General features: G+C 34.9%; 3 protein-coding genes across 12 annotated transcripts; 1 reads left to right on the top strand and 2 right to left on the bottom strand.

Annotated features, from left to right (window-relative positions):
* Nucleotides 1-683: 683 nt before the first annotated feature.
* Nucleotides 684-4,763, bottom strand: LOC105684652 (START domain-containing protein 10-like). Of its 2 annotated transcripts, XM_012398184.3 has the most exons (7): nt 4,605-4,763; nt 3,639-3,817; nt 3,348-3,495; nt 3,108-3,260; nt 2,797-2,921; nt 2,521-2,643; nt 684-2,394 (listed from the first exon to the last, which is right to left on the bottom strand). In XM_012398184.3, exons 2-7 carry the CDS (start codon nt 3,792-3,794, stop codon nt 2,290-2,292), a joined length of 810 nt encoding a protein of 269 aa, XP_012253607.1. In that variant the 5' UTR covers nt 3,795-3,817; nt 4,605-4,763; the 3' UTR covers nt 684-2,289. The 2 variants fall into 2 exon arrangements, with proteins under 2 accessions (XP_012253607.1, XP_048505843.1); XM_048649886.1 differs by having other exon boundaries at nt 3,639-4,645.
* A 46-nt stretch (nt 4,764-4,809) lies between these two features.
* On the top strand, nt 4,810-11,680 carry LOC105684651 (glucose 1,6-bisphosphate synthase). Of its 7 annotated transcripts, none has more exons than XM_048649881.1 (11): nt 4,810-4,988; nt 5,144-5,234; nt 5,835-5,945; nt 6,076-6,332; nt 6,584-7,046; nt 7,204-7,391; nt 7,469-7,646; nt 7,911-8,134; nt 8,236-8,341; nt 10,148-10,374; nt 11,135-11,680. In XM_048649881.1, the coding sequence occupies exons 3-11, from the start codon at nt 5,868-5,870 to the stop codon at nt 11,238-11,240; spliced, it is 1,827 nt and encodes a 608-aa protein (XP_048505838.1). In that variant the 5' UTR covers nt 4,810-4,988; nt 5,144-5,234; nt 5,835-5,867; the 3' UTR covers nt 11,241-11,680. The 7 variants fall into 7 exon arrangements, with proteins under 7 accessions (XP_048505838.1, XP_048505837.1, XP_012253604.2 ...); XM_048649880.1 differs by having other exon boundaries at nt 5,144-5,451; XM_012398181.3 differs by having other exon boundaries at nt 5,132-5,234.
* A 164-nt stretch (nt 11,681-11,844) lies between these two features.
* LOC105684682 lies at nt 11,845-20,078 on the bottom strand. 3 transcript variants are annotated; one of them, XM_048649874.1, is made up of 11 exons: nt 18,971-20,054; nt 18,342-18,700; nt 17,476-18,037; nt 17,132-17,354; nt 16,851-17,047; nt 16,599-16,760; nt 14,653-16,522; nt 12,938-14,526; nt 12,593-12,840; nt 12,233-12,476; nt 11,845-12,117 (listed from the first exon to the last, which is right to left on the bottom strand). In XM_048649874.1, exons 2-11 carry the CDS (start codon nt 18,461-18,463, stop codon nt 12,031-12,033), a joined length of 5,304 nt encoding a protein of 1,767 aa, XP_048505831.1. In that variant the 5' UTR covers nt 18,464-18,700; nt 18,971-20,054; the 3' UTR covers nt 11,845-12,030. The 3 variants fall into 3 exon arrangements, with proteins under 3 accessions (XP_048505831.1, XP_048505830.1, XP_048505829.1); XM_048649873.1 differs by having other exon boundaries at nt 12,938-16,522; nt 19,050-20,078; XM_048649872.1 differs by having other exon boundaries at nt 12,938-16,522.
* Between the last annotated feature and the right edge of the window lie 1,070 nt (nt 20,079-21,148).

Genomic DNA, 21,148 nt, shown 5'->3' with positions numbered 1-21,148 from the left:
AGATATTATTTGACCAGGTGACAGATAATTAACGCATAATAGAAGAAAATTCGGGTCAATGGTAATCGCGGTCTTTTTTTCTAAACACATGCTGATGAGTCGGTGGTTTTTAAAAACATCAGAGAACTGTAGAACATTGTCGCTTCGCAAGATCCGTCATTGCCGGCATCTGGAAATAGGAAACGATCGATTATAAAATTGAAATCGGTAACTATCTGAACAATTAGATCACAATAATTGTCCAATATTAGGAAAAAACCTCTAAGTATTAAAAAAACATTAATAAGATTAGTTTAGCAGTATGTTGGAAGCCTCAGATTTAAAGTTATCTAGCTCTCAATTGTCTTCCCACCAAAACATGCCGCGCTTACAATTAATTTGAAATGGTCACGTGGCACCAGCTAGACGAATATATGGCTAGCCCGCGAAATATCGAGAAGATGAAATGTCGATTCAAATTCAAATCCACATGAACTTTCGCGTCCGTGATCGATTCTCGATTTTTCGGCAAGTTTCGATAGGAATCTGAATCAATGTTTGAAATTAATAATTTTGGCCAGTCCGTAAATTGTCACTACGTATGACTGTTGGAGTAATACGGATCTTGTCGAGATGTTTTTCTGGATTGGGCACCCTAAAGTTACTATCTAGATTAATTAATTATCTCTCAATAATCAACAATATTAACTGATCAAAGGATGTTTATTATTTAGTCACAAGTAATGTTCTATCTCTCTATAATTATGAAGTACCAAATCAACTATACAGGAGCCATATCATGCTCGAATTAAACAGACTGTTACTCTATCTTATCTATGTATAACCTGATTAAAATTTGATAGCTACCAGGACCTTTCCAGGAACTAGAATACTTCCCATTTTTTATTCTTAATTTTAGTTATCCATAATTAAAGTCATTGTCAGTACGGACAGAAATAGAACGCCTAATATTTCTCCTGAATGCTGGGGAATAGGGACATTCTTTGTTTTACAGCTATCCTTACAACCCGTCAGCACAGATCACAAAAATATTTTCAACAATTATTATAGTCCTTCAATCTTATATCTAACGGCAAACTATCATTCTCTTTGAACATGGTTGACTAGATTATATCGGGCAATGGCAGGTGGGACATTAGGCTTACAAAGTATTTGTTGCGTTGTTGAAAAAAAAAACATGGAACTAAAATTTGAGACATCATATTTTTTTATCTTTTGATCTACGTTACAGTAGTTCAATAATAGTCACTCTATTAACAATTATTTTGTGCCTCAAAATATTAAAAAATGTTAGAATATTGTTAGTGCCATAGTAAGATTTGTATACCATAAAATGTGAAGAGAATAAGTCGAAATTGAGCCTACTCTTACACATGTGGAGGAACTTTTATTAGTGAAACACTAAGCTCCACCAGTTTCACTCATCAACTTGCCGGTAGTCTTTTTATATGTACAATCTAGAAAAAATTGTATATGTGCATACAATAAACTCCTTCATGGAAAACCCTCGACGATATTTTGTAATTCAACAAATGGTGCGGTTTTCCAATGTTCAGAAACTTTGGAATGATCGTGTAACATGTTCATATTCATTTAGGATCTCTATGTGTGAATAATCGAATATAATTTTTTCACTCAACTTTGGAAACCGCGTACCATTTAATTTGAATAGTAAAAAATGACGCTGTGATAATATAACTCTAGTATCTTCGGTAATTTTTAAATGCAAATTAGAAGTACGATTCGCTGTTATCTTACATACATTTAGTACATTTAATCGATAAGACGAATCAGATTTGCAAGCAATCAAGTATGTGTATAATCTGCAATGAGTATTTACACATTGTAAAATATGTATCTCAAAATTTCATGCGAATATGAAATAATGCTATAGATTAATTCAACTCTACCGCTTTCTTGGGGCTATTCGTAAACTACAAATTCATTCAGAATTTCTATCTCTGTTGCGGTACATAAAAAATATGCTAGTTGGAAGCTTTTTCCTTCTTGTCTTATAAAAATTTATGAGAAAATTTGATAACAACAATTTAAGAACTGCTTGATACGGAATTATTAAAAGGCCATGTATAGCATTAAGATTTTAATACGTTTTTGAACTCTTTTGATATTATTTTGCTGACAGATGACTCAATAAATAGCACAAATTTCACCAATGCATCATCCAACTTGATCATATCCTGTTATGGATTATAATACTTTATATAATCGACTAGACTACATGATCCTAGCATCCAACATGTACAAATCCTACGCCAAAGTGATAAACCATTAATCACTGTCCATGATGGTCAATTCTTTACTGGGTGCTTCTTTAAGTTCTGACTCATCTACAAAATTGTTTTTAGAATTCTTCTCTTCTATCGATTTCACACACTGTAAAGTAAATAAATATTTTTGAATTAGTTCTCAAGAACTTAGTATGTTGTCTAATTTAAAAAGAATACAATCCAACCCAACGACAGTGCGAAAAATGAGAATAAATAAGCTGCATGTACATACGTCTTCAACTCGTATCCGTGGTGCAGTTATTTGCTCTGGAAAATGCCAAGGCTTGTGGTTGGCTTTGTGGCTGGATTTCCAACCTGGATAGCCTACAGCAGCCTTATGTAATTTTTTCACCATCTGCAAATAATTTATATAATTAATTAGTTCGCCAGGCCAATTAATTACCAACTAGTAATCACGAAACATGATTGTGGTGTTCGAATAACAATTAGGAATGTATCAATGAATAAAAGTCGCATCAGATTTCTAGGAACCATGAACTTTGCTCACCTTTGGTGCAAATATTTGGGTGACTTTGTTGACTAACCATACAGGTAATTTTCCATGTGGATCTGTATGTGATACATATCCAAGTTCACAACCATCTCCATTAAGAGACTGCCTCACAATGTAGCCTGTACAATTAAACAAATACATATGTATAGGTATACCAGGAGAAAACTTTAATGGTCGAATTAAGGGAGAGGTATTTTAAATCTAAAATTGATGTATTTGAGCCATTATTCTACGTTGTTTTTAAGATCTTCAACACTAGATAACTAATCAAAACTATCTTGATTATGTATAGTTGAAGAACTCACCAGTGAGATAGGATGTTGCTCGGACGTAATTCTTATTAGGTGGATAGTCTTTGTGAAAGACAGAATGATTGATGATAAGCTGTTCATGGCCAACATCCAACCAGGAACGATGCAAAACAAAATCTCTGTTTTTCAAAGGTGCTGGACATGCCACTGGAAGTAAAATGGTTTTCAGTTTCAAATTCAGTAAAAGCTGACTTTTAAGGTAAATGTATAAAAAATGATTAGCAATAGACTCACTTGAATAGTATCCAATGTCATTGTTAGGATTAAAGAAGCCAATGTCCTTGGACTCTATCATGTGATTATCCCAAACTTTTCTATATTCAGGATCATGGAGGACGTCATATAAAGTTTCTGGTAAAACATCAGGAAATCTTGTCTTAATCTATGAACGTATCAAAAAATACATTTTTTAAATTGCAATTTTGAACTGAAGTAAACGACAAGTAATATTTTACAGAGGATTCACGTGAATTACAACGCACCTTTTACCTGAAGCAATTATGCATATAATCCATTCATACTTACTTTAACCATTTTAAAACTAGTCCCAGAGACACTTTTAGTCCAGACTGAGAGATCAGGCTTGTTGTAATCCAGCTTCCATTCATTGTTATCGTCATAGAGCTGCTTCAATTTTTCAAAATCTCTATCCTCTGCTATCTTGACAACTCCCACATCCATTATAGCTGCTCTCTGTGCATTAACTAACGAAAACACTTTCAACTACTATCAGCTGATATGTAATCTACTTTAACAAGACCTTGTTAAAATTTGGTGAGCTAGCATTTTGCATATTAACTATCTAGATATCACTAATCCAAGCCTCATCCAGTCTATGGTTTCTGCAGCTGATACTAAATAACAACTACAGAACTGATTAGATTACCTAACTCAGATCGAAAAACATCTAGCAAATATCTTTTTGTGCCAACTAAGCAATATAAATTACACCGTTGAATATCACCTGCCTATACTCTAGAATATTGAATTTGGGCACATCTAAGAACTGTCTCAGGTGGTTGAAAGAATCATATCCACAAAGCATAGTTATGTTTTCGAAAAACGTGTTATAATAGACAAACATCAAATATTATAGGAATTTCAACCTCAAATGTTATAGGACTTTTAACATCATTAAATCGAGTAACAGCCAATAATTGATAAGAAGGTAATTCAAGAATTACATGTAGTTATCAGCGGAAGGATTAAAAAAAAAATGAGAGCAAGTAGTGAAATGGTTTTTAAACAAACTAAAAAAGAAAAAATGAATTATGACAGTGATTTCAGTAAGGTGAAGTGTCAATTGTCTTGAATATATAAGAAGCAAAATGAAAAGACTAGTTTACTTGTTCAGTAAACCAACAGTGATAATCTCAGAATATACATCTCACGTTTTTGGAGAGTGTTGAATGAAGCATCCCATGTTGCGAACGAAAGAAGTTATCTTTTGAAACTGACTATTATACAGTAAAAAAATCGTCAAAAACTTACCTGAAATTTGCCCGTTCAACTTTCCAGGTTGACAGGTTCTCACGTTGTATTGTAGCAGATGCAATATGGTATCAAATGCTATACTCGCTCGAATCTACGATTAGATTAGCGATACGTACGTACATACGTATGTACGTGTGTATATCGAAGCGACTAACGATACTCAGCGATTACGTGTAGTCAGATTTGAATAACTGGATTAATTTGACATTTGTGCGAAGGCGAAGATTCAATGAGTGTCAAATAGTATTACTTGAACTGAAATATTGCTAGATAATTTTGTCGTTACGTGTACTACGAAAGATATAGCAAATTCAGCGACTCAGGGATTGCAGACAACAGAGTTCTTCTTGTTAACGTTAACACGCAGTGTCAGTTTGCGGCGTAAGTTATTCTTTGCTTTATTGATTCATTAGAATTAATCAAATTTCCAGTCACGTATACACTGTAAAACGCATGGGTGGATTCAGCCAATTCTCCAGTGTCTAATTAATCCTGTTGCAAATTAACGGCATCTTGGAGTTTAGGTTATGTTTTAGCGGCGTTTCACCACTTGAGGCGATTCTGCGTCAACCAGGGGTCAATACCACGGTCAACATGTATTAATAACGCCTGCGACATTTTTTGAAGGTTGATAGATAAGGTTATCTATTTGATTATGTAATAAGTTTGTGGCTCCTTCGTCATACCCCACGTAGTGATTGTTCCCTCAAAATAAAGTCAATGATTACATTACATCCAAACTGTGCAAAAGTCAACTTTTCACCGTGCTCAGTCATAACTCTTTCGACAGATTGGCTCATAGACAGGAAAATTTCACTAACTTTACTCTTTAACAATCACGGTGGTGAGTTTATTGAAATTTATCCTATTTGGTTATTGAATACATATTTTCTTTTATCAAAGATGTTGTAAAATCAGAAGTAAAAAGAAAATGGAATTTTTGGATAAATGAAAACAGAGAATATATCAAATAAAATTCTTCAACTCAATAATAGAGTTCAATTCGTTCCTTGAGTATGTAATTGATTCTGCCGGTCATGGCTTCAATCAATTATTAATTAAAAAACTTGCGATTAATAGCTAGTCTCAGATTCCTAACAGATCATAACACAAATTATAACAATATTTGAAAATAGATTGGATAGGAACAAAAATTTATATAAATAATTGTAAATACCTAACAGTAACTTATCAGACATTAATGTTTTAAATTTTATATTACTGCAGTATAACTCCAGAAGATTGCATTAAAAGGCAGCCATGGCTCCAACTGACTCTGTAAACACCGGAGACACAATCTTGGATGATAAAATCAAAGAATGGCTTTCTTGGAACAAAGTATGCTTCTGAATCTTGAGTCCATCAAATATTATATGCTCCATTCTCTATACATATATACTCATAAGAGTGCATTCATGAACTATGAATGATCAAAGCATTCAATCTCTATGAAATCTTTGTCTATCAGGATTCAGCTGCAGAAAATGAAATTCAAAATTACATCAATGAAGGAGATGTAAAAACATTGTCCAAACTCTTTCTTAAGCGCTTGGAGTTTGGTACAGCTGGACTAAGAGGTCGAATGGGTCCGGGCTACAGCCAATTAAACGACTTGGTAATAGTACAAACTGGACAAGGCTTCATTAGTTATTTGCTGAAGACCATTTCTAATGCTAAGCAGCGAGGGGTTGTTCTTGGATACGATGGCAGATACAACAGTAAAAGGTTAGTGCTACTATCTTCTGGCCTGCTCTTATCTGTGTATGATTTAACTGGTAATCTGAAAGTCATTTGTGTCTCCCAGAATTTTTGCTGATGATTTCAGACATAGTTTAATCGGCAATGACCCTTGTTACCTCTGAACCCAATGTGCAATCAAGTGCCTAATGTGGAATTCTAAATTACGATTATTCTTTTAGTTGTTTGATCTTTCCTTTTTTATTTTAGTTTACCTTTGTCCTTTGCTTTTTTTGCAGATTTGCCGAATTAACTGCAGCAATTTTGATGAATAATGGTGTGAAAGTTTATATGTACTCCAAAGTGTGTCCTACACCTTTTGTCCCTTATGGAGTAGTCAAATATAAATGTGCTGCTGGAATAATGATCACAGCATCTCATAATCCAAAAGAAGACAATGGTTACAAGGTTTACTGGGATAATGGAGCACAAATCATTACACCCCATGATAAGGGTATCCAGAAGTCCATCATTGAAAATTTAGAACCTTTAGAATCATCGTTTAATACATCAGCGATTTACAAAAACTCACTGTTCAAAGATCCACTTGAAGAAGTTATGCAGTCTTATTATAAAATTATTAAGGATACTACCTTGTATCCTGAAACAAACAGAAATACGATTTTGAAATTCACATACACACCAATGCATGGAGTGGGATATAACTATATGGTCGAAGCTTTTAACTCCGCAAGCTTCAAGGTAATACCCTAATATCAATAGTATAAGTTATGTAAAAGTAGCACACCTTACTACGTATATTTGCAGTTATATTGTTGGGCCTCTAGTTCTATGAATTATGCAAAATGGACTTGTCTCTTTAAAACAAGTTCTCCGATTTTATTCGCAAATTTTTCAGCCATTTGTTGTGGTGGAGGAACAAAAGGATCCTGATCCTGAGTTCAGAACTGTGAAATTCCCCAATCCAGAAGAAGGCAAAAGCGCACTAGATTTGAGCCTAAGAACCGCTAATAAGAACGCTTCTAATATTATATTAGCCAATGACCCAGATGCTGATAGACTAGCCTGTGCCGAAAGGAATGAGAAGTATGTTACAATATTTTACATTGTACAGTTGAATGTGTATAATTAATTTTGTACGCTTCTAATTTATTCAATTACAGAGGTGAATGGCGTGTATTCACTGGTAACGAATTAGGTGCCTTGTTAGGGTGGTGGATGCTGCATTTACACCAAGTGCAATACCCGGGTGCAGACTATAGTAATGTATATATGCTAGCATCTACAGTTTCAAGTAAAATATTGCGGTCGATGGCTTTAAAAGAAGGTTTCAGCTTTGAAGTGAGTATAGAATTTTCATTTGAATGAAAATGACAAATAGAATGTGATTTCAGTAGACTGAAACAATGGTAGTCATATTTGTTGAGAAAATAACTATTTTTAAAAGAATTTAACAACACGTCTAGAAAAAAAAAACGCAATTTTCAATAGCTTTCGAAATGTTTTTAATTTTTTTGGTTCAGACGATATGCCTAATTGAAATTGTTCATTCAATTTTCATTATGAATCGAGAAGATCTATAACTGTTTTCTCTTCTCTTGCTAGGAGACGCTAACCGGCTTCAAGTGGATGGGCAATAGAGCAACAGAGTTATTAGCCCAAAATAAAACAGTTATATTTGCTTACGAAGAAGCTATTGGATTTATGTGTGGCTCGGCTGTATTAGATAAAGACGGCGTCAGTGCTGGAGCAAAGGTGGCTGAATTGGCAGCATACTTGGAAACAATGGGATTAACACTTAGTGGAAAGTTGGATGAAATTTATTCTGAGTGAGTATTAAAAATGCGGTCTTATTTTGAAAATCCATATTTGATTCAAGAATGTGCTTCTATAACTCTGGGTATTCTGACGGGTGCGATTGTGCTTTCAGGTATGGACATCATATCAGTTTGTGTTCTTATTTCTTCTGTTACGAACAGCAGATTATCAAGAGCATTTTTGAAAGACTAAGAAATTTTAATGAGAGCCCAAACACGGTGAGCTAATTGTTTGTTTTTATTTGCATCTGACTAGTTGTACAACTCATTCGAAATACTGACGCATTTGCGTTCTTGTGCATCACGTCTAGAATGTAGTCTTTTATCTCCTATTAATCGACTGAAATATCCTGCTGCCCTGTATTATCACCCCTACCATGGTGTCCCGCTGACTAACTCTGATTACGTTGCGGTAGATAAAATTTATTATTACACTTGACACTCGATGACATGAATTGCATTTATGAGTCACCTTTGCTCACAGTAGCCACAACAAATCATAATATTTATTTACTTCTTTTGTAAAAAAATTAACATTCTATTCTTGGATGTTATGCACTGTTAAGTAAAAAGAGTTACATTTCTCTGAGTTATGGTTTCCTAACCATTATGCAAAGCATGAACGTTTCAGAAAAATTACTGCTCGTTCTATAAATAATACTTAACTACCATAAATAACTTACAATGTTTATTTGCTCGTCTGGGTTTTGCCATGTTAATTTATTAAATTTTATACAGTCTCAGTTCGGTCATAGTGGTTAAATTCTCATTCTCATTCTCATATTCTTAACAGTATGCGTGATGTATAATTTATGCTCAAGGTAAACAAGTTTCCATTGCAGCATAATAACCCAAGACATTAAAAACGTGATTGGTTATTAACTCAATCTTTTAACAGACATTTCATACTCGTTAGGAAATGGGAAGTTGTCAGAGCAGTGTGGTGATACCTTATCATTGAACACCATCCTTTACAGGATTGCTTATCTGTATGAAAGTGGGATTATCCAATCATCATTCAACCGAAACTAACTTAGCCAATAAAAGCAATTCTTCCATCTTAATTAATGCGACGTGCCTGTGAATATTATTTCCATCCAATTGGAATGGAAGTGGAACTTAGTTTTGACCGCAATTCCGTGGTGACTGTATCTGAGACAAACAACGTCCATTACTGCATCAAGACATTGTATGCAAACCTACCGCGAGTGTATAACTGAACTTATTCTTTCTATATATTGTTGAAGTATTATCTCAGTTAATGCAGTGAAGTTACACCTTTCTAATTTAGCCATTACTAACTTCAGTTTATTTATAGTTTGAATTTGACTTCATCAAAAAATAGCTTCTGTTAATCGGTTAAATATTTCCACAAGGAAAGTATTATTTCTTTCTGACTATTGTTTCGAGATCGTATTTTGTAGTCGTGCATTGTTTTGCTTGTTTTCTTTAATTTTGTATCTATTATTTTGTATTTGTATTTTGTTTATGCATAGAACTATTCATTTTCTTTTGGTATCCCAATTTTTTATTTGAAGAATCAATTTTCAAATGATATAATCAATTCCGCGAGATTGGACCGTAAACTCTAGCGCATAACAAATAAAGTCTTGACGTTTGACAGCATAGATGAACATAATTTTCTCGTGAAGTTTACTGAATAAAATAGTTAGAATGTCACGCAACGGAGTGTGGTTTGATAAGTTGACAGACATGTTCCTTACCTCTCTGACCCTCGTACCATTCCTTCTTTTGGGTACACTAGCCATTCCTGTAGTACAATCCTTATATTTTCTCACGCCTTTTTACGAAGAAACCTCAAGAGCGTGCATATGATAGCAGAGATATTCAAGACTTCATCACTGTAGTTTTTTCATTCATCAAAGGTCAACTCAACTAATAACGGTAATTCAACCATAAAATACATTTGAAGAATTGTAATAATCTTGTAAACTGTTCTTCTCTTCATTCGTCACAATGAAATGGAGATATGTTACTTTACACTGTGCGTTATTTTTGTTATAGTACCCTAGTTGCATCCTCGGTGGAAAATATTCTATAAAAGGCATTCGAGATCTTACAACGGGATATGATAATACACAGCCCAACAACAAGGCAATTCTGCCTGTTTCAAAGTCGAATCAGATGGTCACATTTACTTTCGACAATGGGCTGGTGGTTACCTTACGTACCAGCGGTACCGAGCCTAAAATCAAATACTACACGGAATTGTGTGCTTCTCCAGCTCAGCAGTGAGTATTTCACTTTCAATACCTTTCGATTACATTGTGTGAAAACATGAAGCCAAATTCTGGTCGTATCAATTGAGGACTCAAAATTGGCCTGAATTCACCAAGACATATACATGTATATTGGAACTAGGTTATCACTGTTATAAGGCTTAGTGATGATCACCTTCTTTCTGTAATCAATATCCCAGTAAATTTTTATTATTTTATTTCAAATTTTATCTTATCACCGATCAAACACGCCATATTTTATCTATACTCCAATTAAATATTTCCTTGATTTCTAGACTCGTGAAGAATAATGCATTTCCAATTATTGAGTGTTAACATGCAACTTCATAAGTCATAACTATGTAAAGTCTGATTGCTCAAACAGTGAAAGCTTCGTGACATATTCATGCATATAGTATGTAAATATTCAGTTTCATCTGTATCTGTAAACAAATCTCGATACAGTATTGGAATATGAATTTGGATGACTCAATTCAACCTTAGTATCTATGATTTCACTAAATTCTTTAGCTCCAATCGCTTAACTCTGGTGTGATCAATTGTTGCACCCATCATTGGAATAAGTCCTGCAGCAATTTCATGAGTATTCATATACGTTCAAAATAGACTACTCCCATTCTTGAAAGAAATTTAATCATTAATGCTCATCATCTTGGAAAATAGTTCCGTTAGTGTGCATTGTGACACATTTGATGATCTAAGTGCAATGTCGTTAATGGAATAAAAGATAGAATACTGATTTCTTTTTCAGGGACATAAACCAGCTGAGAAGTGTATTGAAAGAAATGGTTACAGCTATTGTACAAGAGTTTCTTCAGCCGGAACTGAATGCGCTTGTGTCACAGGATTCTAATTAATTTTTGTCTAAGTGATTAATAATATGAAATGAGGGATTGATTAAATGTATTTCTGAATGTTGTCAAGAATCTACTTTAGCTCTAGTCACAAATTTATTCCATTCAACCCGTGGGCATTTGACAAATCACAGTTCAATTGTTCAAAATATTTGAATATTCGCTAACTGAAAATATGTTATTGACAATTACTTCTTTAACAATGCATTGTACTTGAATTGTTTTTTTCGTTCTTGATTACAGTCGAAAAATTTATAATAATTAAAAATTAACTTTAGAACGCATTAAAATGAGATAATTTAATTGAGTTTAATAGAACAACAACTTTTTATGATTTCTGAATGATGTTTCCAACTGAAGTTATATACATACTCAGTATGAATCCTATAAATTTTTAATATACCTTAATATTCTACGTCAATAAACGGTTTTATTGATCCATATCTTTCCCAGAATTCCATTACTATATACATAATCGATCCAAAATTATCATTCCTCTTTCACTGTAGACGACATCTGTCATTACAGATGTTTATCCTTTCCACTAAGATGGTCATAATAACCATTTATCATCAAGGTTCCATATCTAAAGTCGACAGCTGTAGAAAACTTTGAAAAATATTTCTTTATTTTAGATATGGTATACATACATAGTATAATACAAGTAAAACGAAAAAAACATTATTATACTCTAATGATTTCCGTACATGCGATGCAAAGAAAATGTTGAATAGCGAAACTAGACTTTTTATATTTGAAATTTTATCGTTCAATCGTTGTGCTTCTGATTAACTCACTGTGTAGCTTGATGTTTTTTGGGGCTCACCTTATGTCTCGTTCTATTTCTTTTCGAACTTGCTAATGTACGGAAGGTAATGCACTACAACAATTATAAAGTTCATTTAAAATTCACGACCGTTCATGAGTCATAGATTATTAACAAACCATAATTTTCACGATTCTATCAATTCATTTTTACTGGAATATTCACTTACCTGCTCATCTAAAAAGTCCATTAATGAATTGAGTTTGCATTTTAAGCCTTGAGCCTTCAACGTTGCGTGCAGTTCCTCTAATATTAATGGTTCATAGGTCAGAATCTTGTTATGTAAATTAATATCCACCTCTAATAATTTGCGAAAAACGGTTTCTAAGTTTTTGTCTCCATCGGACTGGCTCATACTATAAAGATCATCGTTTTCCAACAGTTCATTATCATTCGAAGCATCACTCAGTGTTCTGTAAATAGGTGAAACTCCCATGAAGTATTTTTTTATGATATATCATTAAAAAATTCTTTTTGTCATTTAGAGACTAACAATTTCTGGTTTTTGAAACAACAGCGTCGTGTTTACCTGGTATCGGACTCTAGCGTTTCATGCTGTGACTGAATGTTGTTTCTATTTAATATCTCAAAACTTTTACTTCTGTTTTGTCTTTTGGGCAGAGGTCTTTCATCTTCGCTACTAGATTCAGTAAAATTCAATGCAATGTTCGTTTGTACCACAGGTACTAATGGATGTAATTCATTATAGATATGCCTGAGGAGTTGCTTCGCTCTGTCACGTTTCTGTGCCTTGAAACCATACTTATGCAGTTCTTTCTGGTGAAAATGAAACATACGAAAAATATTAATTTTGATAACAATGTTGATTCGAGAATTATCCAACACGCCTCCTCAAAATCATAAAATTTCTTACACTTAATTCTGGTGTTTTCATGGCGCTATAGTTTGCTAATGGTGTAACATTTTCTGAAATTATTTTCTGTTGTGGAGTAGACTGATTATTATTAGTACTAATATTTTCATTTTGTAGTGGGGGTGTTAACACTCTCGCCAACTCGTTATCAAACGAATCATTCATGAAATTTGCACGATCTGTTGGCTTTGTATTCAAAATATTTTCTGATATTGATCTAACTCCAAAGGTCTTAACATTGCTTTTCGAATTCTTGTCTGGTAAAACGGTATTGCATTTGGGTTGTGTCAATTGTTTTCTTGTTGATTTGTATTTAGTTGATAAAGCGTAAGACTCTATATTCTGTGTCTTACGGATGTTAAATTCACTGTTGTCACTGGAACTACTGTCCACGGCAAAACAAGGCACATTTGTATTTGTGTCATGTGTCTCTTTTTCTTTTTCTCTTCCTGATCGTATTAGTTTCATATCAAATGATGATTTAGTATTTTGGCATTCAGCTTCAAATGAATCTTCATTAGTTATATCTACCATGAGATCTGATTCTGCATCAGTGAGTTTGTCACCAGGCACAATGTTATTATAATTTTCTTTGCGTGTCACAGGAGTAGAAGAGAGTGCTAATGAGTCCAAAGAAAGAACTCTAGAATTGTGGTGAGAAAAATTCAATTCCGAATCACGAAAGATTTGACTACTAATCTTACATTCATCTAGCAGAGCATCAACTTCATCGCTAACATTCTTCAATTTATTAAAATTTATAGATTGTGGTGGAAATACTCCAAATATTTCACAGTCTGAAGAAGACGAGTCTAAGTGCGCCTGGCCAAAAGATGAAGATTTAGATGCTTCTCTTGAAACAGTATCTGTTCTATGTATTTCAACTTTAGATGGTATTTTTCTTGATGGTTGATCATCTTTCATTTCCTCTGGATCTGTGTCTGCATCATGAATATCGGGTATTATTCCTTCAGATCGTTCTGTAACTTCATAAATTGTAGATTGTCTCAGGTCTGACAACTCCACACAATGCTCTGTATCAGTGTCTACATCTGATAAATTATTTTCTTCACTACCATTTTTTCTCACAGTGCTAAATTTGGTATCCGATAATTTGACATCAGTGAATCTACCAATCTGTCTAAATGTGTGGTTGGCTGCCTGTTTACCATCCAGCAGTCTGTAATCCAAAGCTCTTGTTGTAGACTTATTGCCATTCACACTATTCAATTCGCCATTGCTAAATTTATCTGAAGATTGCATACCACTAAAATCAGATAAATCTATTTCTAAATCTGAAAGTTCAAAGTCGTTCTGTTTGATGGGAGTGTGCTTGTTCGAATCTGTAGAATTGCATCTTTCTGATGAAATGATAATCTGTTCTCCATTTTTCAACTCGGATGTTGATAATTCTTTATGAGTTTGTGGTGGGTACTGACTCAGGTGGGAAGACTTATTCTTTGATGAAGAACTTTTGCGGCTTTCTGTTCGAGCATTTTTGTGGATAATCACCTCATTTTTATTCGATTTGCCATCATCTGAGCTTTGGCAAATATCAGTGGACAAACTTTCATCCGTAACTCTGTTGTCTGAAACGAAAGTTGGGATGGTAATATCTTGAAGCGCGGTTCGATATTTACTTATGCTATTATGCCTACGATTCTTTTTGTATTTTGAAAACATGGATAAGTCTTTATCTTCAACGATTGTATTACATGTGTCGATATCTGTGTCTGCTTTACTTTCCTCACAGGAATCTCGTGTGAGATCGAAATCCCCACCTGTGGTATCCAATAATTTTGAAAACCTCCTTTGTGATAACTCTGCGGGATTATCTGGACAATGATTCAATTCTTCATTTTGCACATTTGAACTAGCTTTCGATTCCAAACGCTTTGGAGATTCCCTCTCTGTTGAGTACCCTTCAGCTGGAGGGTCAGAATAAGGCAGATTGAATAGCTCGGGATTGTTAGCAACTGCTGTTTCCAGTTTCTGCTCAAAGATGCTCAATGCGTTTCTTTTCCTCAGTTGATGAATTTCAATGTCCGATTCAGAACCAACGACATCTTTCATATTCTTATGAATCATAGATGAAGCTTTAATAAGGCTGCGACGAAATGGATTCGTACGTCTTCTCACTGGCAATTCTACGCTTGATTCATATTCAGAATCTGATTCAGATGCAGTTTTGGCATTCAATCTTTGAATTCTCTCAATTGCCATTGTGACGTCACCTTTTGGTCTTGTAACTGGCTCAGGTACATCGATCTGCTGACATGTAGTATCAATCTCAATGATTTCATCATCAGGAAATGGTCCAAAGCTTCTCTGCTTACGGCGAGTAGATACAAATGCAAAGTCAACTGTAGTCCTCTCGGATTCTCGAATGTGAGATTGTTTTGATGTATCTACTGTTTCATCATCACTTGACTCTTTATCACTGGATGACCTGCGGTTGCGTGACCTACCATATGAATCTGCACTTTTAATTTTTGAATTCTTACTGGTTGGGGCGAGTTTACCCTTACAGTATTCTGTGTTGAACTCAGAACGGTGTGAATGTGGTTGTGACAATCGATTACTATTACTATGATCTTCCGTTGTAGCGTCATCAAAAATATCAGGTGATACACTCCGTTCCACTTTAAGCCCTTGATTGATTAACTGTGAATCATTATCACTGTGATCTGAATTTGTAACACTTCTTTTTTGACCAATTTTTGTCACAGACATCATTTCACACACAGTTTCTCCAGTTGTGTAAATATCCGTGACACAAGAGTCGTTGCTGGTACTAATATGATATTCGTCTTTTGAGTTGGCGGAAACTTTCATTTGTCGATTTTCTTTGGATATATTATTATCAGAAGTTGATTTGTTTATGATTGCGCTATTTGCTCTGGCACTGCTTGAGGTTCTACATTTAGTATAGATGTCGGTTTTCATGGAAGAAATGCTGGCTTCTCCTTCACTGTGGGAATCAATACTATTTTGAGAGGAGACACAGAGTTTTGATTCTGAATTCTCGTTATCTGTAGAAGGTGGTTGTTTGAAAATGTTTGCCTCATTCACTTTGAGCTCATTCGATTTATCTTTCAAATATGTGAATAATTCTTTCAACTGGTATTTCCTTGCTAGGGCTCTCACTCCGGACAGTCTTCTCTGATCTTCAAAAATTCCTAGATTATGATCAATGGTGCCACAGTAGATATATTCAAAAAACACATTTGCAACAACAGAGCACGTATCCAGCCATAATATTTTCGCCTTTTTTTCACCACATCTTTCTGGATCATGAGGAATTACTTCAGCCATAATGTTGGAACACCTTGCCCAAAACACTATTAGATGACCTGATATTTCAATGTTCCCTTTAGTAATCACCACTACATCACTCATATAGTTTGAACCAAACATAGTCCGCCAGTTTTTGGATAAATTTTTAAGTGAATGGTTGTCTGCATCAAGTGCTACAGTTTTGTCATTTGCAACATCAGATTTTTTAGAAGTACTTTTCAACAATGGAGAAGTAGATTGAATATTTTCTTCAACTGCATCACCTGCTGGAATTTGGTTTGGGGTTTTCTGTAAAACAAAATATAATTTTAACCAATTCTATATTTGATTAAGCTACAATTACACAAGTACTTTGCAGACTTACTGTTGAATTATTCGGAAAAATAGAAGCTGTACATAATCCTGGTTCAATCTCTTCAATTTCAGGCTCTGGTGACGCTTTAGAAGGTGTGTACTCCAAAATATTGCAAGAATATGGACTCCAACCTTTGAGACGTTGCTGAGTCTTATCCCATAGTCTGTCTGTCTTTGATGATAATGAACAAAATATCATTCAGATATCAGTCTTCAATAGTCACAGACGTGATGAAAATTTGATTTCAAAGCAGAAACTTACCACGCAGTGATAAGATTGAAGCAAACGGCTTTTAAGAACGATTGTCGATTCGAATTTTATTACTTTGTCCATACTTTTCTGTGCGGCTTGTGTTATAGCTTCATCCCCCATAAGAACTTCGGCAATTTTTACAGACAGAAGTCGATCTCGTTCTTCTTGAGTGCGAGTTTGCAAGGGAGTGGGACCCATTAGTCTCTCTAATGAAATATGAAACATAAGATTTTTATTCTCATTACAATAAATGGAAACAGGTTACCTGGAAAATATAGACTACTACATACTTTTTCTAGATTTTCCAGCAGTAGCCACTACTACAGGTTTGTTCGTAGTGAATCCAAACATCTGAAGAGTTTCTCTACGGTCATCTGATGTTTTTTCATTCATTGAAAAACTTGTTTCACCTGCTAAGACATATGCATCATCTATTTCTTCATTGACTTCTGCTTCATGAAGTGACATTGAAAGAGCTAAAGCTAACTGTAATTGTGGATCCTTATTTGAGATCTGTAACGTCAAGTCATTCTCATTAATTTCTATAATTTTATCCCACATCTAAATTACACAGGAATTAAAGCTTTCTGTTACTAAGGCAGTGAATTAATTTTCTACGTTTGCAATTACACACCAATTTCCGTGATACGGTCTTTTTAGGCTGTATAGGAGGAGCTGTGAGGAGCCCCATTGCTTTCCTTTCATTGGCCTGTTTTTCCTGCAATTCAATGGCATCTAGAAGCTTTTTTGTTGATATTTTATTTCTGGCTGCGCAGCTTTTCATGTGATTATTTTGTGCGGTTGCATCTTTGAATGATTTGAAACAAAGCGGGCATAAAAAAGCTGGTTGCAGTGCTGTTTTTGGCTTGAAAAAAGATGATTCTATTGATGGCTGGTTTGAACCAATTGACACATTTCGACTACATTTTTTCTTCTTGGAGAGTGGTTTGCTTTCTCTGGAAGCCAAACGCTTATTTGATATTGAGACAGTAGGCTTGATTATAAAATCGGCTAAAGATTCATCTAATTCGGGAGTTTTAATAGGTGATCGAAAATCACATAAGCTGTCATCTCTGTCAGAGTTATGAACATTACTTGACTTTAAATGGCTGGAAGGACTTGCAGATGTTCCTGCTACAGATATGCTTTCACTTGCTATTGCTGAATTAGCGGAATTTTTCAATTCATGGATCAAACTGGAAAGGAAAAATGCGAATGTTACATCTTATTTCAAATATCATTACACATGAATTATAGATCTTTCAAGAACCTAATCTCGAGAATCTATCGTTCAAAATCAAGCTTCGAAATTCTCATAATGCACTTGCAATAACATTCACATTTTAGGACTAGTAGCTCGAATAGGTCATATTTGCTGAATTCGGTTGTAATATCAATTATTTTTATTACAAACAAGTTTTATACATTGTACAGATTAAATAAAAACCCTAGAAATTGTACGATAGTATCTCGCTTTGAGATCAAACAACAAAATCATACCTTGAATCATCTTGCTTTTGAATTGGTATTTCATTTCTTAATGATGGATTTTTCTGATGAAACTTTTCGCTTTTATTTGATTTCCCATTATGGGACATGGGTTTTAGATTATAGTTCTCCATTACTATGTGTTCCAGTTAAAATATCTTTTACGTACACTACCCTATACTTCTTCCACATCGAGCTTATCTGCCTTTCGAATAGCGTCGGTTTCCCTGGTTTTCAGTATGGTATTATACATATTGACCATTTCCTGCTGCTTGAGTCTATCACTTAGTGTGAGTTCTTTTTTTTCGGCTTGATATTGTGCCGCAATAAGCGTCAGTTGTTCATTGATACTTTTTGCAAATGGGGAATATCTGAAATTGGATGACAAGGGCTATTAATACTTGTAACATATCAGTAATTGGAGAGAATCTTGTTTGATATCCCAGTGATATTTTAGCAGCTAGTGCAACGACTGGCCAAATTCATAATCTTTTCTGACAATTATACAGTGAAATATGATATCTGTTACTTTGAGTGCTAAAATTACATTTGCGATTCAATTAGTTCAATGATCACTTTCTAAGCAGTCAGGGGTCCAAAATTTTACATTATATCTACGGATTAACAACATAATCACTTACATGACGAACAGCCCAAATAATCCGAAAGCTGCGGCAACAGCAGCAGTGATTTGAAGTCGTAATTTAAAGAGTGGTGTACCTTTAGCTCTACGAGGCTTTCGATTAGTAACATCTATTGAGTCCTTCTCCCTCATCGATACTGAATATTAGTGAATTTAGGTTCTTGGTAGTTTAAATCCCGTCAACGGAATTCTGTATCGTGATGGTAATCGCAGCCGCCCGTGGCAAACATAACCCAAATAACCCAAAGATCCTCTTTGAAGCAGACCACCGAGCGCTAGTTCCTTTTTTGTAGCGCTGTCTGCCTAAGACTGTTGATTGTCATCTTGAAAATTTAAATTTGACGCGCGACGTCGTTTTGTGACTGCTTGCGCGGTTCGCGGGTCATAAGCTCGTTGTGGTTTCGAATGAGAACGATGAGCTATAGAGATCAATGGCAGAAATTAGAGGGTGGCTTGTTATGCCTGGCCCAAATGTGCCTATGCGCCTGAATGCGAGTTTCGATTTTCTCTCCGAAAACATTAAAATCAGAATACTGTCCCTGTTCCTAAAAGTACCACCATTGAGTATTCTGACCATGAAGCTGATAAGCAACAAAAAAATATAGATAAAACAGCTATGGATATTCTAATGCCGTTCCAGATGCAGAAAAGGAACCCCAGAAACCCGGATTTCCCGAGAAAGTATCCAAACTGCTCAACTTTACCCCCAACTTTTCTAGCCCCTCATCGTTTTTTCTCTCGTGTTAAAACGTCACCGGAATCTACCTCCACGTACCTGCAACGTCGTATGACGATCGATATTTAGGTACGCGGACATACATACGGGGGATTTTGGTTGAGGGGCTTTCACGACGGGCCAAACGTCAGTGCCTGGAAAGTTTCGGCAGATCTGCGCAATATTGAGAATATTCTTTCATCTGACAGACAATATAGGATCCCAAATCAACATCAAACTATCAAGATCGAAAGTTAATGAGATGAGATAGAATAAGGCGGCGATGATCGGTTTGCGGTGTGTGAAGATATACGTATACCTAAACCACCCCCTAGTGCGTGGGTGAAAATTACGATGAACATGCACGTTCAGTTGTAACTATTCACTCATTCACGATCGAATAACTCGTTTCCTCTGTAGACCATTCATTTATAGCGTTACGAGGGATGATTTTATCATGTTCTGTCACCGGCATACACGAACGAAGTTACGAAGATACCGCGAAGAGGGTGATGATAATTTTTATACGCGCTGTAGAGCGTTGCATAGTGTAAGAGAGAGTCATGCTGCTGCAGCTGCAATTTAAAAGAGTGGTACCAATAAGAATAATACGTTTGAATGCTTGTAAGTTATGATATATTGAAATTGTTTCAATTATATCGTTTACGTTGGTCAATTTGCACCTCTATAACTACGCAGATAGCTTACGTGTATGGAGCGGAAACTGGTTATTGTAGGCATAAACATAGATCGCAGCATGAGTACGAATCATTATTGTTACCTATATCACAACGAAGATGGAACAAAATGTTTATTGCTTTAATAATAAGTAAATAAATAAAGTAATTATTTTTGCTACCTCATATACAGAACATCAGAGTATTTTTAGGCTTTAAGAACTAATTAATTCAAGGCGTGGCATTTGTCAGAGATGCTCGCTTAAAATATTTTCGGAATTTACAATGCCATCCTTCTATCGTTCTTTCCTGACTGACGAGAACTCATAAAGGTATAGGTAGGGTACGTCATAAGTATGTCAATTTCAATCCAACTATTATGGCGAAAATAATTTCTTCACTTTTTCGTTTTACTCATCATTCCTGGACGTATAGGAACAGCATTATTAATTTGATAGTACATATAAAGCTGGATTGCGGTCTTAGACGGCTTCGTCGTGACAACGAGTATACGGAAAGAGGGTGTGTCTAATTCCTCTAACGTACGTCAGTAAAAAGTAACAGTACACGACATCCAGGAAGTTTAACAGCTTTTTAACAACAAGATTTCAATATAAGTGCAAAGTAAATTAAATAGCATTTGCCAGTCCTTGACATGAAATAAAAGTCACATTTCTTGTTTCAATTGACTTCTCTAAATCCTCAATTCCTGTCCTCTTTCCTGCGACTATTGTTCAAGAGTAAGCTCAAACGATTATCATCAAAGTCCTGCTGTTCTTCTCGC

Source organism: Athalia rosae, chromosome 2, assembly GCF_917208135.1.
Source record: "Athalia rosae chromosome 2, iyAthRosa1.1, whole genome shotgun sequence".
Taxonomy (NCBI): domain Eukaryota; kingdom Metazoa; phylum Arthropoda; class Insecta; order Hymenoptera; family Athaliidae; genus Athalia; species Athalia rosae.
Note: the sequence above shows the minus strand (reverse complement) of the source record. Positions and strands in the feature narration are given on the sequence as shown.